The 16,131-nt window shown below is 56.3% G+C and overlaps 6 protein-coding genes across 6 annotated transcripts; 3 read left to right on the top strand and 3 right to left on the bottom strand.

Moving 5' to 3' along the window:
• Window positions 1–192: 192 nt before the first annotated feature.
• Window positions 193–793, bottom strand: HRG_07566 (uncharacterized protein; the record flags this gene model as incomplete). The annotated part of the gene is made up of 3 exons (XM_044866037.1): window positions 193–324; window positions 411–478; window positions 646–793. The coding sequence occupies 3 exons, from the start codon at window positions 791–793 to the stop codon at window positions 193–195; spliced, it is 348 nt and encodes a 115-aa protein (XP_044719001.1).
• A 566-nt stretch (window positions 794–1,359) lies between these two features.
• Window positions 1,360–3,433, bottom strand: HRG_07565 (fungal specific transcription factor domain-containing protein; the record flags this gene model as incomplete). The annotated part of the gene is made up of 3 exons (XM_044866036.1): window positions 1,360–1,533; window positions 1,615–3,243; window positions 3,329–3,433. 3 exons carry the CDS (start codon window positions 3,431–3,433, stop codon window positions 1,360–1,362), a joined length of 1,908 nt encoding a protein of 635 aa, XP_044719000.1.
• Window positions 3,434–4,083: 650 nt separating this feature from the next.
• HRG_07564 (GPI anchored protein) lies at window positions 4,084–6,191 on the top strand (the record flags this gene model as incomplete). The annotated part of the gene is made up of 7 exons (XM_044866035.1): window positions 4,084–4,386; window positions 4,470–4,711; window positions 4,785–5,179; window positions 5,267–5,336; window positions 5,444–5,715; window positions 5,793–5,965; window positions 6,078–6,191. The coding sequence occupies 7 exons, from the start codon at window positions 4,084–4,086 to the stop codon at window positions 6,189–6,191; spliced, it is 1,569 nt and encodes a 522-aa protein (XP_044718999.1).
• A 508-nt stretch (window positions 6,192–6,699) lies between these two features.
• Window positions 6,700–7,917, top strand: HRG_07563 (acyl-CoA dehydrogenase, middle domain-containing protein; the record flags this gene model as incomplete). The annotated part of the gene is made up of 1 exon (XM_044866034.1): window positions 6,700–7,917. The coding sequence occupies one exon, from the start codon at window positions 6,700–6,702 to the stop codon at window positions 7,915–7,917; it is 1,218 nt and encodes a 405-aa protein (XP_044718998.1).
• A 589-nt stretch (window positions 7,918–8,506) lies between these two features.
• On the top strand, window positions 8,507–11,204 carry HRG_07562 (fungal specific transcription factor domain-containing protein; the record flags this gene model as incomplete). Its single annotated transcript, XM_044866033.1, has 7 exons — window positions 8,507–8,664; window positions 8,765–9,676; window positions 9,792–9,861; window positions 9,927–10,116; window positions 10,208–10,325; window positions 10,516–10,644; window positions 10,730–11,204. 7 exons carry the CDS (start codon window positions 8,507–8,509, stop codon window positions 11,202–11,204), a joined length of 2,052 nt encoding a protein of 683 aa, XP_044718997.1.
• A 2,985-nt stretch (window positions 11,205–14,189) lies between these two features.
• HRG_07561 (major facilitator superfamily domain-containing protein) lies at window positions 14,190–15,848 on the bottom strand (the record flags this gene model as incomplete). The annotated part of the gene is made up of 3 exons (XM_044866032.1): window positions 14,190–15,445; window positions 15,516–15,578; window positions 15,680–15,848. The coding sequence occupies 3 exons, from the start codon at window positions 15,846–15,848 to the stop codon at window positions 14,190–14,192; spliced, it is 1,488 nt and encodes a 495-aa protein (XP_044718996.1).
• Between the last annotated feature and the right edge of the window lie 283 nt (window positions 15,849–16,131).

Here is a 16,131-nt window from a genome sequence, read left to right as displayed (position 1 = left end):
TACAACCAACACGCGTGGGAAGGCAGAACCCTGAGAGCCAGCAAAACGTAGAATCAGGCTCCTCTGTGCGTGCGCCGGGGCCCATGGGCAGGCCAGGATTATGGGATGGCTTTCAATGCGACTTTGGCTCTTGGACATTTAAGGCATAAAGAAAATGCAAGCTTATCGGAGTCTTGGACGCTGATGAATAACCTAAATGTTGTCGCGTTCTTCCCAGCTCCGCTTCTCAACTTCAACTTCTTTTGAGTAGTCTTCAAATGCCTTGGAGACGTTGTGAATGAGCCGGCGCGCCATATCATTGTACTTGAGGGATTCGAATAGCGCCTTGGTGTATTCCCAATATTCCGGATGTCCACGATCCCCGTCACATCCCAGCCTTTACTCCCGTCCGCTCTCGTCACCTCGTCTACCGGAATGTTTCGAAGATTCAAGTCGGCATGGGTCAAGAAGACCCAGTGGTTCCAGCGGCTTTGGTCGTCTGGGTTTCGCAACAGCTGATCGAAAGCCGCTTCGTCCACAAATGGCCCAACGGGCTTGCGGGATGAGGTGATGAGAGCAGTAACCTAGACCGACCACACTCGACAACATATTGCCAGTCAGAGGTAAGCAGAGCAGCTTGTCCTCGCAACCCGTCGCCGCGCTCACAGTTGTGCTCGATGTAGATAGCCGCCAGGCCGGGGTCCAGGGCTTCTTCGACGAAGGCGCAGAGTAGCGGGCCCAGGAGATGTGGCAGGTTTGTCTCTTGAATGAGCGATAGCGCCCCGCGCACATGCTCGGCGTCGGCAGCAGTCATTCCTGCTAGGTTGGGGGCCGGACGAGATTCCTTGTTAGAAACATCTTTTGCGTGGCTGCCGAAGGAAAGAAGGGGCGTTGAGCCTATGCTAAGTGGTAGGTTGGATGTTCAATTAGGGTCCGGAATATCATCCGGCGACGGCCACCATGGGACAAGGGGCGACTCCTTGTAGCGCGACCCTCGAGCCGCTGGAACACTGGGAATGCCCTCGCCATCTGTCTCTCGACGTCGAGGACAGAAGCATAGAGAGTCGGATGAAGTAACTCAGCCGTCGGCACATACACGTGGTCTTTCGCATATGTCGTTTATAGCCGGCAAAGCAGAAAGGCACATCAACATGCACAGACCCCTATATCTGTTAGCTGAGATTCTGGTTGTTCCTCCTCCCTCTCTCGTGTTGGAAGTTTTCGGCTTTGGTTTAATTTCACGTGGCTTTCTCGTGTACGAAAGGAGGATTGTTTTTGTTTTACGTTTCTCAGTTCGCTTTCCTTCAATGACATCTACCAATTCTTAAGCCTGAAGAAGAGAGCATAAAACCATCTCTAAAGCTACAGGCTGAATTGACTCTAAGTATAAAGCGTAGAGTTGCTTCGTAGCGCGTCAGATGCCCTGGAATCCAGCCTTGTTAGTATGTCAAGGAGGACCGTAAAGTCGCCGCGTGCTCTCGCGCCGAGAGGAGATGTCTGGTTTCGATGAATGATGGCCAGCAAACTGGCCCCTATCAAGCGAATCTTTTCCACCTGTGAGGTGAAATATTAAAGTCAGTAATTGATATGAACGGTGGGCCCCGAACTCGTAGCCAGCGAGTAAAGAGGGCTTACATAGGGCTCGCCGTTGACCTGCAAAGACCAGAAGGGCGCTTCATGCATGACCCGCAACATGTCTCGAACAATCTCCGTCTTCCTCAGGTCGGCCTGTTCGGCGCCGGGAGGGAAATAGGAGATGTCCTCAAACTTCTGGTTGATGACCATACGCAGACAGTGAAAAGAGACTTGAAGGTTCGCGCACTGAATGATGAACTGGGTCGACTGCGTTGTCTGCCTGCCCCCGCTGGCAATGGCCGCAAACGTGTACGACTGCAGGTACGGTGGCAAGTCGTCGAGGCAGGTGATGAAGCGGACAAAGTGAGAGTCGAGCCGTTGCCGATCATCTTCTGTCAACAAAATCTCGGAAGGCGTGTGGGAATATCTCGGCGATGGTTTCTGGTCTTGCAAAAATCGTATCTCGAGCACGACGTCCGAGGCCGCCTGCCAGAGTCGCAGGTTTGCGTTGAACCCGTCTATGAAGCTCTGCCGGGCACCTTGAGCTCGGACAGCAGGGTTTGATGGAACATGACCGATGGGAGAGGGGGCCGGGGCCCCGAGGCCACTTGGGTACTCAATGGTGATGCCTGACTCGAAAGAGAACTTGTGAAGGGTGATGGGACGGTTGTTGAGAACGGCGGCCGACTTGTCTCCCATGTATACGATCCAGAAGGCTCGGCGCCGCAGCTCGGCCTCGACCGGATGCAGCCCCTCGAGGGACGACTCGTCGTGGAGATGCATTACCTGCGCGAGACGTGTCGCTTCGCCAAAGATGTGCCACGAGTACTTTGGCTTTCCAGCCGCATGAACGCAGTTGGAGTGAAAGTAACGAATGGTGATAGAGTTTGCGTTGGGGCTCTCCAGATCTGCTTCTAGATAATGTGCCAAGCAGTCGCGCGAGGCTCGGAGGAAGATGTCGGCCACGCGCTCTCCTTCCGGGAATATGTCCTTGGGCAGGAGAAAGGCCGCCTCGGCGCAGACGGCTGTGATGAAGGTAAAAGTGGCGTCGGGCCACGTATTGAGGGACTCGCCGTTGGAGCCCGCGTATACCTCGTTCCGGGGGAACCGAGACCATGGCCGACTCACGCCGGCTGCCGCGACGGTGGTGGTCGAAGGTGCTGTGTCCAAGTCGGAGTGGGATGCTGAGTTCGGTGGGTGGTCGGTTGCGTATGCGGTGGCCTCGGTGAGGAAGAAGTCGAGGCCATCTCGGAGGCTGGGCTCGTGAACCAAGGGCGTCAGGGGGTAGAGATACTCGAAGAAGAGGTCGAGGCAGCGAGTCACGGTCCACTCCAGGGTCGTGTTGCGCAAAGCCAGCTGCACGGCGCGGGACAGGGCGCGCCACCGACTCAGCGCCGGGACGGCATGGCCCGAGGCGGACAGGCTGGGCGTCGGGGCGTCGCTGATGACCGGGGAAGAGAGCACGTGGTGGATGCTGCTCGGGTTGACGGCGGGACTGGCTGCCGCGCTGCTCCCGCTGGCGGCGGATGGCGGCAGAGGTGGTTGACGGGCGGAGGACAAGGCTGAAAGCAAAGCATCGGGCTTCTTCTTGGCCTTGGGCCCGCGTCTGGCCAGGGGCAAATCAAAGGTGCAGCGCACATCGTTGTCGCGGCAGTGGGTGCAACTCCCGGTGGAGCCGACATAGTCACACTAGATAATATCCCGAGACTGTCAGGCCGGAGAAACTTTGTCATGTTATACATTTCCCCCTTTCTATTCTTGTATTTTGTAATACCTTTGCTTTTCTGCGGCGGCAGCGATCGCAAGCCCGGCTCGCTGGTCGGCGCCGAGGCCGGTCCGTGATCGGGGACGGAGGACGGGGAGGAGAGCCAGGCATCATGGCACTCGCTGTCTTTTGTGCCAGAGCGGGCAAAAGTCCGCGGCCATCATGCTTGGGACAGTTCGGAGAAAACGTGTCAAAGGGGGGAAGAAAAGAGGATCGGGGATTTATGACGGTCAAATGCCACGACCAACGCCCAAGAGACAACGGAACAGAAAACAGGGCTCGCGCCTCGTAGGATGCGATATTACTTCGTACTCCGCATCGCCTTGATCCAATGGCCGGCCGGCACCGGCATGCAGCCGCCTCGTTTCTCTGCAGTCATACGGGGCTCTTTACCAGCTTCCCGCTTTGGGTGAGTTGCAGACTGGAGGCTGTTGGGAGAGGGGGATTATGAGTTCATGCCAATTTGCAGCAGCTGTCGGATCGGCCCGTGCTGGGTATGCTGGCATGGGAGTGTCATCTTCCCCCTCAAGGAGAACCAATGAAAATGGGGGGCGATGAGGCGCGTTGCCGGGTCCTGAGACCGGAGGTCTAATACTGTCGAACTGTACTCTGCAGTCATGCTGTACTGTATGTCTTCATGCATGGTATATTGTGAGAGACTTCTTCATGTAGGGTTGCTGTCACTCACACTCCGCTTCGTCTGTACATGTGCAGTATGTTGCCTCGATTCCTCTTCCCACTCATCTCAACTCACCGACCCAAACATGAAGCGATCGCTGTTGCAACGGCTCCTAGCCATTTCTTGCCTGGCAATCGCCTCTGCACCTCTCCCGGCCAGCCGGCGCCGTGGCCCGCCGCCCTGCCGGTTTGCCCTGGATTGGACGCAGGAGCAGATCCTGGTCGATCCACGTAGCTTCGCCTGGGATCTCTTGTTCTGGGAGGGCAAGTTCCATCAGGATGAGGTTGCGTACAACGCTGCAAATGGCATGACCTATGATGGCACGCAGCTGGACTGGACCACCGGAGATCACACCAAGAAGCACCCATTCAGCGCAGCAAGCAAGGAGGTTGGTCAACGGAGGTGGCTGGATCCATGCGCTCTTCTGGAACACCACGTGCTTACTTTAAGGCGATCGCCCAGGCTCTGCAGATGATGCTCTACGCCCGTGTCATTGCTGGCTCGCGAGAGGCGGCGCGGTTTCTCGCTCCCGATGACCCTCCACGTGCGGCCCAGCTTGCGGCCTCGATTATGGCGACGAAGCTTCAGACGTATCTTCGATTCAACCAATCCTATCCCGGGTTCGGTGGGTTTCTGCCGTGGGTGACGACCAGCAGCGCAGAGGTGCAACCTACTTGGGACTGGGTCAATCGCGTCCCGGCCTTGGACAACGGGTAGGCAAGCCACGCTCTACCCCAAGTCCGATGCTGCTTCGCATGACTGAGTTGTATTCGCCCTCGTTCATAGGGAACTGTTGTGGGCCGTATATGCTTGCATCTCTTCCCTGGAGAGAAGCCGCGAGCCAAGCTTTCGCGAGCTTGCGAGAGACTGGCAGAAGTGGTTCGACCATGCCAAGACCACCGCCGTCCGCGTCTTCTATTCCGGCTCCGGGCGGGTCTGCGCGGTGACCAAGATCAAGGACCAGCAGCTGCCTGTATCGGACCCCGGCCAGCGCTACGAGTGCGAGGGCAGTGACTACTACCTCGACGATCCATATGAGGGAGAGCTCTTCACCCACTTCCTGCACCTCTTCACTGACTTGTCTCGAGAGGATAAGGAGCACCTCTGGAAAGTGAAGCGAAAGAAGCTGGTGAGTGTAGAGTACAGTGCGGGTGGCGTTGGCCCCATAACCGTCGAGCAAGGTGAGCTATGGTTTTATCAGAAACCGGCCCCCAAATGAGACGGCCGGACACCTCTACCGCTGGGGCCGCTACTAATTCCTGTTCTAGGACACTGGTTCTCAAGCCACGAGCTGTGGAAAGTTCTGGAGCTGCCGTATTACGACGTAGATATTGTCCGGTACGTGTTCTCTGACGAGCGCTCCTGGTGATGAACAAGGAGATCGGAGATGCGAACAAGTTTTCTTGAACAAACCGAGAGTGGCTGACAAGTTATACTTTCACCAGGCGTCTCTATCATAATGCAGAGCGAGCGAGAACCTGCAACTCGGTCTTGACCCGGGTCCCCGGACTGTTTGCTTCGGTAAACAACTCGACTGATCCAGAGTCGGACACCATAATGGGGTACATTTCCCCGGCCGGCATCCCTTCCATTGCCAGCCAGAAGAGCCAATACCGCGAGGTCGTCACCCCGTACGGTGCCTGGCCGACCATCACGTTCGACAGGGCCGTCGGACTCGCGTGGTGGCACAACATGGTGGCGGCAAAGAAGATGCAGAGTATGTCTAGCCTTCAATCCGGGCAGCGCCCCTGGAACGTCCAATTTTTGGCTCAATGCTGACAATTGGCGCGGCAGACCCGTACGGAAGCACAGAGTCGACAAGGCTTGACGGAGAGCTGGTCTCGGCCCTAGTCACTTGGGACAGTAAAGTCACCACCGTCGTGGCCTTGCTGGGCGGGGTTGGCGATCTCGTCCGCGGCAAGTTGAAGGTGGACGGGGCCTATGAGGAGTTTATTTCCGTCACACAAGTAAGTTGAATCGTGAAGAAAGATGGGTGTTGGAGAACCTTGAATTTCTTCTCTACGCTTCTTGGACGCCGACCTTTCTTGCCGATGGCGACTAACGATGGGACTTATATAGAGAGAGTATTCACGAGTCTTCAAGCAGCTCAAGGGTGAAGACATTGCGCTTTGTCTACCGCGAGATGCGCTACCTGCCGGTAGCCTTGAAGATTTCACGCAATGCCGCGCTTAGAGGTTGATGTCATTTGGAGATTCCGATCGGAGTGCGCCCGCAGCGGGGAATGCTAGAGGGGAAATGCCCCTTTCTAATTGGTCGCTGCAAGGTGGCGATGCCGAGTCGGCTATGCCGTAGTTACTGAAGCGTGATCCAATGTCGGCTATATGATGGCAGCCATGAGCACATTGCCGATTTCCAAACATGACCAGAGCTCCCCATGTAGCCAAGTCTTACTCTCAAGTCTCAACTGCAGTCATGCAGCAGTGTCTCCTGTGAAGGTCGAAGTTGTATAAAACTTAAAAGAGCATTCAAGATACCATGGCTTGAGCAGCAGGGCCTGTCTGGTTTGGTGGCTTGTTCGTGACTTGAGAGCTCCACTGGGGGAGCGCCTTTCATCATGTCTCGCCTCATGTTGACTTCATCGCGGCCGTTGATACGGCGAGCATATGCCTTGACAATCACCCCATGCCGTCGTGCAGCCACAGGCCCGCGGGCGTTCTCGGCCACCCCCCAGCGAGGAGTCATGGAGATGACAAGCTTCACTAAGGATCAGATCATGGTGCGGGAAGCCGTCAGTCAGGTCTGCTCGCAGTTCCCAAACGCGTACTGGCGGGAACATGACGAGAAGGGACAGGACCCCGAAGAGTTCCACGCGGCTCTGGCAAGAGACGGCTGGCTGGGCATCGCGCTGCCCGAGGCTCTGGGGGGTGCCGGACTGGGCATTTCCGAGGCGACCATGATGATGCAGACCATAGCCGAGTCCGGGGCCGGCATGGCGGGCGCGCAGGCCATCCACGCCAACGTCTACGCAACCCAGCCGCTGGCCAAGTTTGGCTCGGCGGAGCAGTTGCAAGAAACCATTCCCAACGTCATCTCGGGCAAATGGCGGGTTTGTTTCGGGGTGACAGAGCCCGACGCGGGCCTGAATACGCTGAGCCTGTCGACAATGGCGGACCGCATCGACGGCGGCTACAGCGTGACGGGTCAGAAGATATGGATTACTTGCGCACAAGTGGCGTCCAAGATGATGCTCCTGGCCCGGACGACGCGGCGAGACATGGTCCGCAAGCCGAGCCAGGGGCTCTCGCTCTTCTGCATCGACCTAGATCGGAGCCGGCCGGGCCTGACGATGCGCAAGATCAAGAAGATGGGCGGCCGAGCCGTTGACGCCAACGAGGTCTTCTTCGACAACTACCGCATTCCCGAGACGGCGCGCATTGGCGCCGAGGGCAATGGCTTCAAGATTGTTCTCCACGGCATGAACGCCGAGAGGTGTCTACTGGCCGGCGAGGCGCTGGGACTCGGCTATGCGGCGCTGACCCGGGCCGCGACGTACGCGCGCGAAAGAGTCGTCTTCGAGCGGCCCATCGGCATGAACCAGGGCATCGCGCACCCGCTGGCGGACGCCTACATGCGGCTCGAGGCGGCCAAGCTGGCAACGTACCGTGCCGCGCGCCTCTACGATGCCAGCGGCGTCGCGGCGGCGGCCGATGGGCAGTCGGAACGGCAGGACGCCGCCGTAGGCATCGCCGCCAACAGCGCAAAGTACTTGGCTGCCGAGGCCGCCTTTGTCGCCTGCGAGCGCGCCCTCCTCACGCACGGGGGCATGGGATATGCGGCCGAATATGACGTCGAGCGCTGGTTCCGGGAGTGTCTGGTGCCGCGTATCGCGCCCGTCAGCCGAGAGATGATTCTCAACTATGTTGGTGAAAAGGTGCTGAAGCTTCCGAGGAGCTACTGATGGAGATTCAATGGAAGATATAAACCGACTTTATTTATGTATTATAACCCTTTGATGTTGTCGTTGGCTATGTGGCCACATGCATGAGTCTCTGAGTGACACAACAGGAGCCGGGCCGACCGGGTCATCTATGCTCGGTCGTGGAAGGCCTAAATGACCACAAAGCCGTACAATTTCAGCGGCGGATAAATAATGAAATAAAGACGTCGAAGGACGTTTCTACGATGGATTCCGCGGTGTCGGCTTCTCACTCTTTATAGCAGCAGCATGAGTTGGGCCCGTTCGAGGCTATGGCCGCTCTTTACGTGTCACTATTATAGAGCACAAGTATGAGCAGAGCGGGCAGCTCTAGTGAAAAAAACGACCGGTCGTTATTAGCTCTCGCCACCGGAGTAATTCAGTTCATCGTCGACATTTCGCTCCCTCAACCCACTGTCTCTCTGTCTTGCGGCACGACCACGGAGGAGTGGAATCCAAGAGTCTCTCATAATCCTTCAGACTGAGGCGGACCCCTCTCACTCCCTCGAGGCTCAAGCCAGGGCCGCTTGCTTGCCCCCCGAACCTCAATGGTCCGGCCATCAATACAGCCATGGCACCGCCAACGTCGACCAAGAAGACTCGGGCAAAGCATGCCTGCCGCGAGTGCAACAGTCGCCGCGTCAAATGCAATGTAACCGAGATGCAACCCTGCTCCAACTGCTCGGCGTCGGGCGTCCAATGCGAGATTCTCCCGTCCCGGCGAGGAAGGTCGGTTTGTATTCTCCTCGTGTCTGCTTTCAAGGGACATTCAACCGGGCTTCAATCGGGCTTCGATCGTGTGCTCACCTCTGGATGCGCTCAATCATAGGTATCCGCGTCGCTCTCGCCGGCTTCAGCCACTGGCCGCAACAGAGGCACACGCGTCGCCCAGTCCTCTTGTCGCCGGCGAGGCAGCTGTGCACGCGCTGCGCTCTTCGCTCGCGCCCGAGGATGGCGACCGTCGCGGCAGCACAGTTCCGGGTGGGCACTCGGGAGGCCGACCCTCGCCACAGCGCATCGCTCCGGCTCCGGCCCCGACCATGACCCCGACCCCGGCTCCGCCGCCACCGCCACCGGGGCTGCCCGACCAGGCAGAGACGCCGTCGTCCGCCTCCGCGACAGGCACGCTCTTCTTTGGCGAATCCAACTTTCTGACACTGGTGCCTGGAGACGATCCCGAAGCCGGAGCCGCCGGCGGGCCCGGAGCCGCCTCGTCGGGCCAGAAGCCGCGCCTCACGTTCCCCATCCCCGGCAGCCCCCGTTCGCAGTCGCAGGCACAGACCGAGGGCGCCGGCATCAGCGCCGGCACCATGCGCTACCTCCGCGACGAGGGCGCCCTCACCCTGCCGGACCTGCAGACGTGCCTCCCGGCGCTCCAGGCCTACTTTACCTGGTTTCACCCGTCCTTCCCCATCCTGGACCGTGCCGAGATCACGCGCCGGCTTGCCGCCATGGATATTTCGCGCTTCCTACTGCAGGCCATGCTCTTCATCGGCGCCACCTACTGCGACGATGAAACCGTCGTCGCCATGGGCTTCCAGGACCGCTCCGAGGCTAAGCGCTTGCTCTACACCCGGGCCAGGCTTCTCTTCCACGCCGACTGGGAAAAGGACGAGATGATCCTCATCCAGTCCATTTTCCTCATGAGCTTCTGGCGCGGCGGCCCTGCCGATGTGCGAGATGTCAGGTACTGGCTCGGCGTTGTCATTACCCTTGCCGAATCGTACGGCCTGCACAGATCGTGAGTCCCTTCCATTCTTCGACTTTTCCCGTGGTCATATGCCTTCTTTCTGCTCCCGGAACTACCCGTTCATGGCATACCTACTCCGTACATCCATCTAACTCGCCCTTGCAAGGCCGAAATCGTCCGCGTCCAAGAATATTCACATGACGCGCATGCGGCGCAGAATATGGTGGTCCATCTATGTACGCACGACGCTCAATCTCGCGAGCATACGCCTGCTTCGAGCCCAGCTAACACGTATCTTCAGGTAAGAGAGCGACAAGTGGCTGCGGCGATGGGATTGCCTAGCCGCATCAGAGACGAAGACTGCGATATTGAGCCTCTGAGCGCCAATGACCTTGAGTCGGAAGTCTACTGCTCCAACATTCTGTTGTTCGGGTCGTGTCAGCCTGAACACATAACCTATGCCATCAAGATGGTTGAGATTGCGAGGCTATGTGAGTTAACCCAGCATGTCAGCGCAGACCTGCCATCCTGTTCCTGGCTCTGGCTTCTCTCATACGTTGTTCTTTGACACATTCTTCATAGTGGGCCGTATCATCGATCTTCACTTTTCTCCTGGCCAGCCGGCATCAACCCCTGCGGATGTCCAAGGCCTTGACAAGTCCCTTGAGGCTTGGAAGAACAGCCTCCCCGACACCATGAAGTATGTGGCTGAAGAAGGTAGCGAGTCTGTGTGGACATGTCTTTTGCATATGGCCTACAAGTATGTTTATGCATCATTCTTGCTCCCATTCATGCTCGTTCGCAAGGCGGTCGGCTGGATGGAGACGAAGTCTTACGCTGACTCCGTACGACATCCTTGAACATAGCCACCTTCGTATTCTTATACACAGGAACAGCTTCCTCCGGCACGAGGAGGGTAACAAGTGCAATCAAGTAGTCACCAATGCCGCTTGCCGGATCAGCAGGATTGCTGAGGACATGTCGACTCATGGTACGCTACGCTACGGACAAATGCACTTGTGAGTAGACGCATGTCGATCGGTCTTGATGCACCCTTCCTCTCCTTTCGATGCTCTCCAATCCAATGCCAACGTCACTGTCTAGGATCACCAGTCTCTTTGCCGCGCTGTGCATCCATGCCATTAGCATCCGCCGGGGCTCTGGAGTTTCCAGGAGAATCGCCGAGCATCGGGCGCAGATGAGCCTGCTGTGTCTCAAGGAGATACAAAAATACTGGCGCATCAACAATAATGTCCTTGATCTCTTCCTCCAATACCTTGATCGCTCCATCGCAGATCGTCTGCATGCCGCCCAGGCCGAGGGCTCGGCCAACGAGCTGGGTGGCGGGACCAAGAGATCAGCCACGACGCCGGGCTCAGTCAACGCAAGCCCAGTCCTGCCGCATCGGGGCGATTCCCGGGCGTCTCCGGCACTGGAACAGACACGGACTCAAGATGAGCTATTTGAGGATCAGTACTTCAGCCTCGTCAACAGCCACTGGGAAGGGGATGATGCCTTGGGAGACTTGAGCTTGTTTCTTCAGGCCGAAGATTTCATTCCTCTCCACTCAAAGACCTGAGCCCTTGCGTGGTGCTTTGCTTTATTGAGGATGAAGCTTCTCTGGGAACATGCACATGGCGATATTCTCATTCATTATACATGCAGCTCGTGCCTCAATGAAGTCTCGACGCCAGCCCAGATGCGCGTGCTACATGCACGCAACCTCGCGATATCAACCTCTGTACATTGTTAAAGATGCATTATGTAACAAGCGCTTAGTTGAGTGGTCTCTTTCTTGTTGCTTGGGTACGCTTCATGTAACCTCTCCCCAAAGAGGTTCCAAAAGGTCATCACTAGTGTTTGCTCTTGCCATGGTCGTCATTGACATACCAAAAAGAGTTAAGTCGAGAAGATGGAAAGACGCTCACAAATAGATGTGGGCGGTACGATGAAGTGGTTCAATGTCATGAACAGGACAGGAAAGCCATGCCTGCTCTCTAATTATATGGAGTGTCTGATTGGCCCTTCTGAGAAATGAGCATCCCACACCGCCAAGACTGAGTATTCTCGCTACAGCGGTCGCTGCAAGCTATATGTAGCTCAAATGACATTAATGCTCACTTCTAGGCCACATGGTGCAGAAGGAGAAATAAGGCTGGCCAGTTCAGGAACTTCATGACTTGCACATAACTCATAATGGCTTTTTTGCCACTCTGAGGAGATCCGGCGGATAATATCATAATTTAATTGATTATTGGTGACTTTTCGAAGGAGTAGGGGCTTACTCTGCTGTCTGCCTATGTGCACGCATGGCTCAAGGGCAATGTTTCCACCGCCCGCCGAATTGGTCTAGACAATACAGGTCAATACGAGTGGAATCCCAGCTACATGCAGTAAGGTGAGCTTGGAGTTCTAGAAAAGTCTTGGAGTCCACTTGTGTGTTGCGCTGGTTCGATTTATTTCTCACAAAGCTCTTGGCTCGGCTCCGCTCGGACGGAGCACGGCATTCAGAGAGTAGACCCCTTCATGCTGTTTGATACATGGAATTCAATGGGGCAATATCGGAATGAAGTGGGTAAAAGCAATACCCCTGCCGAAAGGAGCTTCCCAAGAAGGAGACAATGGACTACCATGGACTGGAGTATCCGTACCTAAAGCATTGTAGGCCTCCTCTTAATGTCAAAGCTACACGTGGATGTGCTTCTTCACTATATATGATTGACCACTGACAATGACATTCCTTACCAGTACGCAGTACGCGACACCCGTGGGTCCAGCTCTTTGACGCTAAGGGGCTACAGAAGAAATCCTACTCCGCATCAGAACCCGTGAGTCCACCAAGCTGCCTGTCTGGTACAGTAGATACTCCCAGGCACTGCTCCACGCAGACATACATCCCAATTCGCTCAGCGATCAGCCTTTGCCTTGAACCTGATAGACTGAACAGAAATATTATCAAAACCTGTTCGAAAAGGAAAGTTGATGTGGCCAGCCGTTAAATCGTATATCCGCTTACCGTTGAAGTAACGCCCGGCACTTTCCGCACCGCCGCCTGGTATGAGCACACCTTTCATTAAGCGGATTTCTTCTTCAAGCCAGTCTGTTGACATTAGCATGACTAGGCTTACTGCGAATACAAAGGCCTTCCAAAAACAGTCAACCGGCTGTCAGGCCTCAGTGCGTGAGAGAAATCAAGCTTCTATGATGTAAAGCTTAATTATATCGGAGTCGGTTTAGAATATCATGGCACGAATCATCCCCTCCAACGCATTCGAATGCAGGCTCTCTCGAACGAACCGATGATTAGTTGGTATTTCTGACGACATGGCTTCCAGATTCTATTGGGCCGCAACAGAATACATTCAATGGCGCAACATGTGTGTGAAACGGATCGCATTGATGAATTAGTAACTCAGTATATATAGGCAACTTTGATCTAAAGAAAGCAACCCGAGTACATGTTATCTTCTCAATCAAGTCACGCGGAGAGGGTTCTTTTAACACCCGTACGTGAGACGATTGAAGCTTTCAACTGCGATGGGTAACAAGACCAGCTCCACTTCCCGGCGACAGCGTTTAAGACCTATAGAACTTGAATCCTATTCCGCAAAAGGAATCTGTCGGCTGTGGAACAGACATGCCCAGTAATACGGCTGCTTACCCCACGTGACAATGAAGAATGTCCGTTTCATGATGTGCTCCACGGGTGCTGACACCTGTGAGTCAACATGAAGTTTCTTTCCACTAGCCCAAAGTTATGAACGCCCATTCTCCGAACAGTCGAGAGGACCGAATATCCCGCGCTTGAAGAGCTCACCATTTTCACGAAACGAAGATGTCGCCGGCACCAGCAAGAATGCTCCGGCCCACGCTCTCTTTGGCGCGTGGCTACCAGACGGCGAGTCCAGCCGTGGCGCCTTTGCGGCTCTCTGCACTCACCGTGGGCCGTCACACTTTATCGTCCCCTTTCTCAACTCGACCGCCACGGCCCGAGAGCCAGAAGCAGACACCGCCCAGAGCACAGAATGGGTCTCCTGCGTCGCAGAATCCGTCATTCGAAACCAATTTTGCCGGCTTGGGGCTAAGCAGGAACATGAAGCTTTTCCTCATCGCCGTCCTTTGCTTCTTTGGCACACTAGAGTCCTGGTTCTGGGCCAAGTCCCTTTGGTTATGGTGGAAGGGCAGGAACGCCAAGCTTACTCTGGAAGATTGAAAGCACATTTAGGGAAGATCTCGCAGCCATGATTTATGGCTAGGTCGCTTGCCGTGAAGATGCAATGGAACAAGTGGGAACGAGGTGACGTTGTACGAAAAGGAAAATCTCCACATGTTGGGCTTGTTTGCTTGCTCCCCAAACAAGCAGAAGAGCGAACTCCTAGGTCAATAGAGGCGTTGGGGAGTGCGAATACACATTCGTAAGAGAGCCATGCATCCTGGTTGCACGGGTCTTGTACAGCATCGAAGTATTATAGAGGTCACTGGATTCAGTTCATCACTTCTCCAGTCATCAATGGTTACAGGGCAAAGCATTCTATGCTCCCGTGGTATGTACATTTACATATAATCACAGAAACCATCGGAATTCGTCGACGCTGGGGCCGTTGCGCAGCCGCTGTGTGGGAATGTCACGGACATCTACGTGGATGCCAGCTCTCTGGTCCCGTCTCTTGTTGTCGAAAATCATATAGGCGCCGAGGCAGGCAGTGATGAGAGCACCCGCGGCGCCGAAGCTGGCGGCTGTGATGAGGGCGGGCAAGTATTTGGGGGCATCGTCCTCGCGAAAGACATTGCTAGCCACGAGGCCCATGGCGTTGGCCAGAGGCACACCGACCGACGTGAGGGTGATGCGGCGGCCTTCGTGGGCAATGTTGTTATTATACCAGGCCGAGAGGATTACGGACGGAGCAGAGGTGCCCCAGCACATCATAAATGTCGCGCTGTAGGCGAGCTGGAGCCGGTTTTCGACATGGTCGATGGAGGCGTAGATGATGAAGCCGACAAAGGTGAAGACGTATCCCAGAATGATAAAGGGGAAGCGCATGCGGGTCAAGTCGGAGCAAAAGGCCAGTATAAGGAGCATGACAGCGCCGGTTGCGCTAGGAGCGACGGTATAGAGGTTCGTCAGGACGGTCGAGTAGCCGAGCCGCTCGATGATCTGCGGTAGGAAGAGAGCGACAGACTGCAGCGGAACGCCTAGGCACATTTCAATGGCGAGGAAGGCGAACGAGGTCGGGTAGGTGAAGATGGAGAGGGAGTCGCGGAGATTGAAGTCTTCGGAGACGATGGACGACGAGTCGACCTGGATGCGGTGGAAAGCGAGGGCGCGCTGGCGGTCGTCGAGGAAGCGGGCCTCGGCGGCGCTCCGGGGCAGGTACCAATAAGCAAAGGCGGCGAACAGGATGGTGGCGGAGCCCTCGATGAGGAAGAGGTAGCGCCAGGCCGGGCGTTCGGATCGAATGTGAAAGACGCCAAATGCGAGAAGGCCGCTGAAGCCGTTGGCCAGGTTGGAGGCGGCGTAAAAGACGGCGAGACGACGGGCGAGCTCGCCGCGGCGGTAAAAGGTGGTGAGGTAGTAGATGACCATGGGGAAGAAGGCGGCTTCGGCCATGCCGAGGAACCAGCGGACGGCGAAGAGGGCGCCGAAGCTCTGCGTCGCGGCCGTGGCGAGTGTCATGGAGCCGAAGGCGAACATCATGACGGGCAGCGACCGCGCCGGGCCCAGCTTCTTGCTCAGCATGGCAAAGGGCGGCGCGAAGAGGACAAAGGGGACGAAGAAGATGGAGACGACGAGGTTGTACTGGCCGTCTTTGAAGCCGAGGTCTGTTCAAGTCAGCACGGGTCTGTCTGTTGGCTGCGATCGAGGCCCTTGAAGCGTGTCGCGCCTACGGACCTTCGCCGAGCCCATTCGTCTGGGCATTGCTCAGGTTTCCCTTGTCGAGAGCATTGAACAAGTCTGCGATGAAGACATTAACGACAACTCAGCCACACTGGCTTTCGTCTTCCGCCTCAAGTCTCTTGAGGAGAAGAATGCTACGGTTTGCAGTCGCGACTTACACATGATGGCCAGTACAGGCAGGATGCGGACATCAAACTTAAGGCACAAGCTGCGTTCGGCCGCATGGTCAATAACACGCGCCGTCTCCGTCACGGCGCCGGGTTCGCGGCAGCTCTCAACTTGACCGAATTCCCCGTCATCTTGTGCTTTGGGAGGGGTGACGGCCATGGCGACGGAGGCCACGCAGTGGCAGCAGCAACCGCCCGTGGTGGGACGCGGCTGGGGGAGGTTTCGAAGCAGCAAAGACAGACAGTGTGAGAAAGGGGGCTGGAAAATAAAACAAGATGACATGGAAGAGGGCGCGGGGCGGAGCTGGTGGAAGCGGCCGCGCCTGAGCGTTTGGATGTTCTTGACTCGGATGCCAAGCCTCGGCGAGCGATATTCCGAGCGGCGGAGGAGGCTAGTGACGATGTGTATGACGGAAGAAGGAATGGGTAATAAATAAGTGCCC

Source organism: Hirsutella rhossiliensis (assembly GCF_020360975.1).
Source record: "Hirsutella rhossiliensis strain HR02 chromosome Unknown scaffold00008, whole genome shotgun sequence".
In the NCBI taxonomy this organism is placed as follows: domain Eukaryota; kingdom Fungi; phylum Ascomycota; class Sordariomycetes; order Hypocreales; family Ophiocordycipitaceae; genus Hirsutella; species Hirsutella rhossiliensis.
Note: the sequence above shows the minus strand (reverse complement) of the source record. Positions and strands in the feature narration are given on the sequence as shown.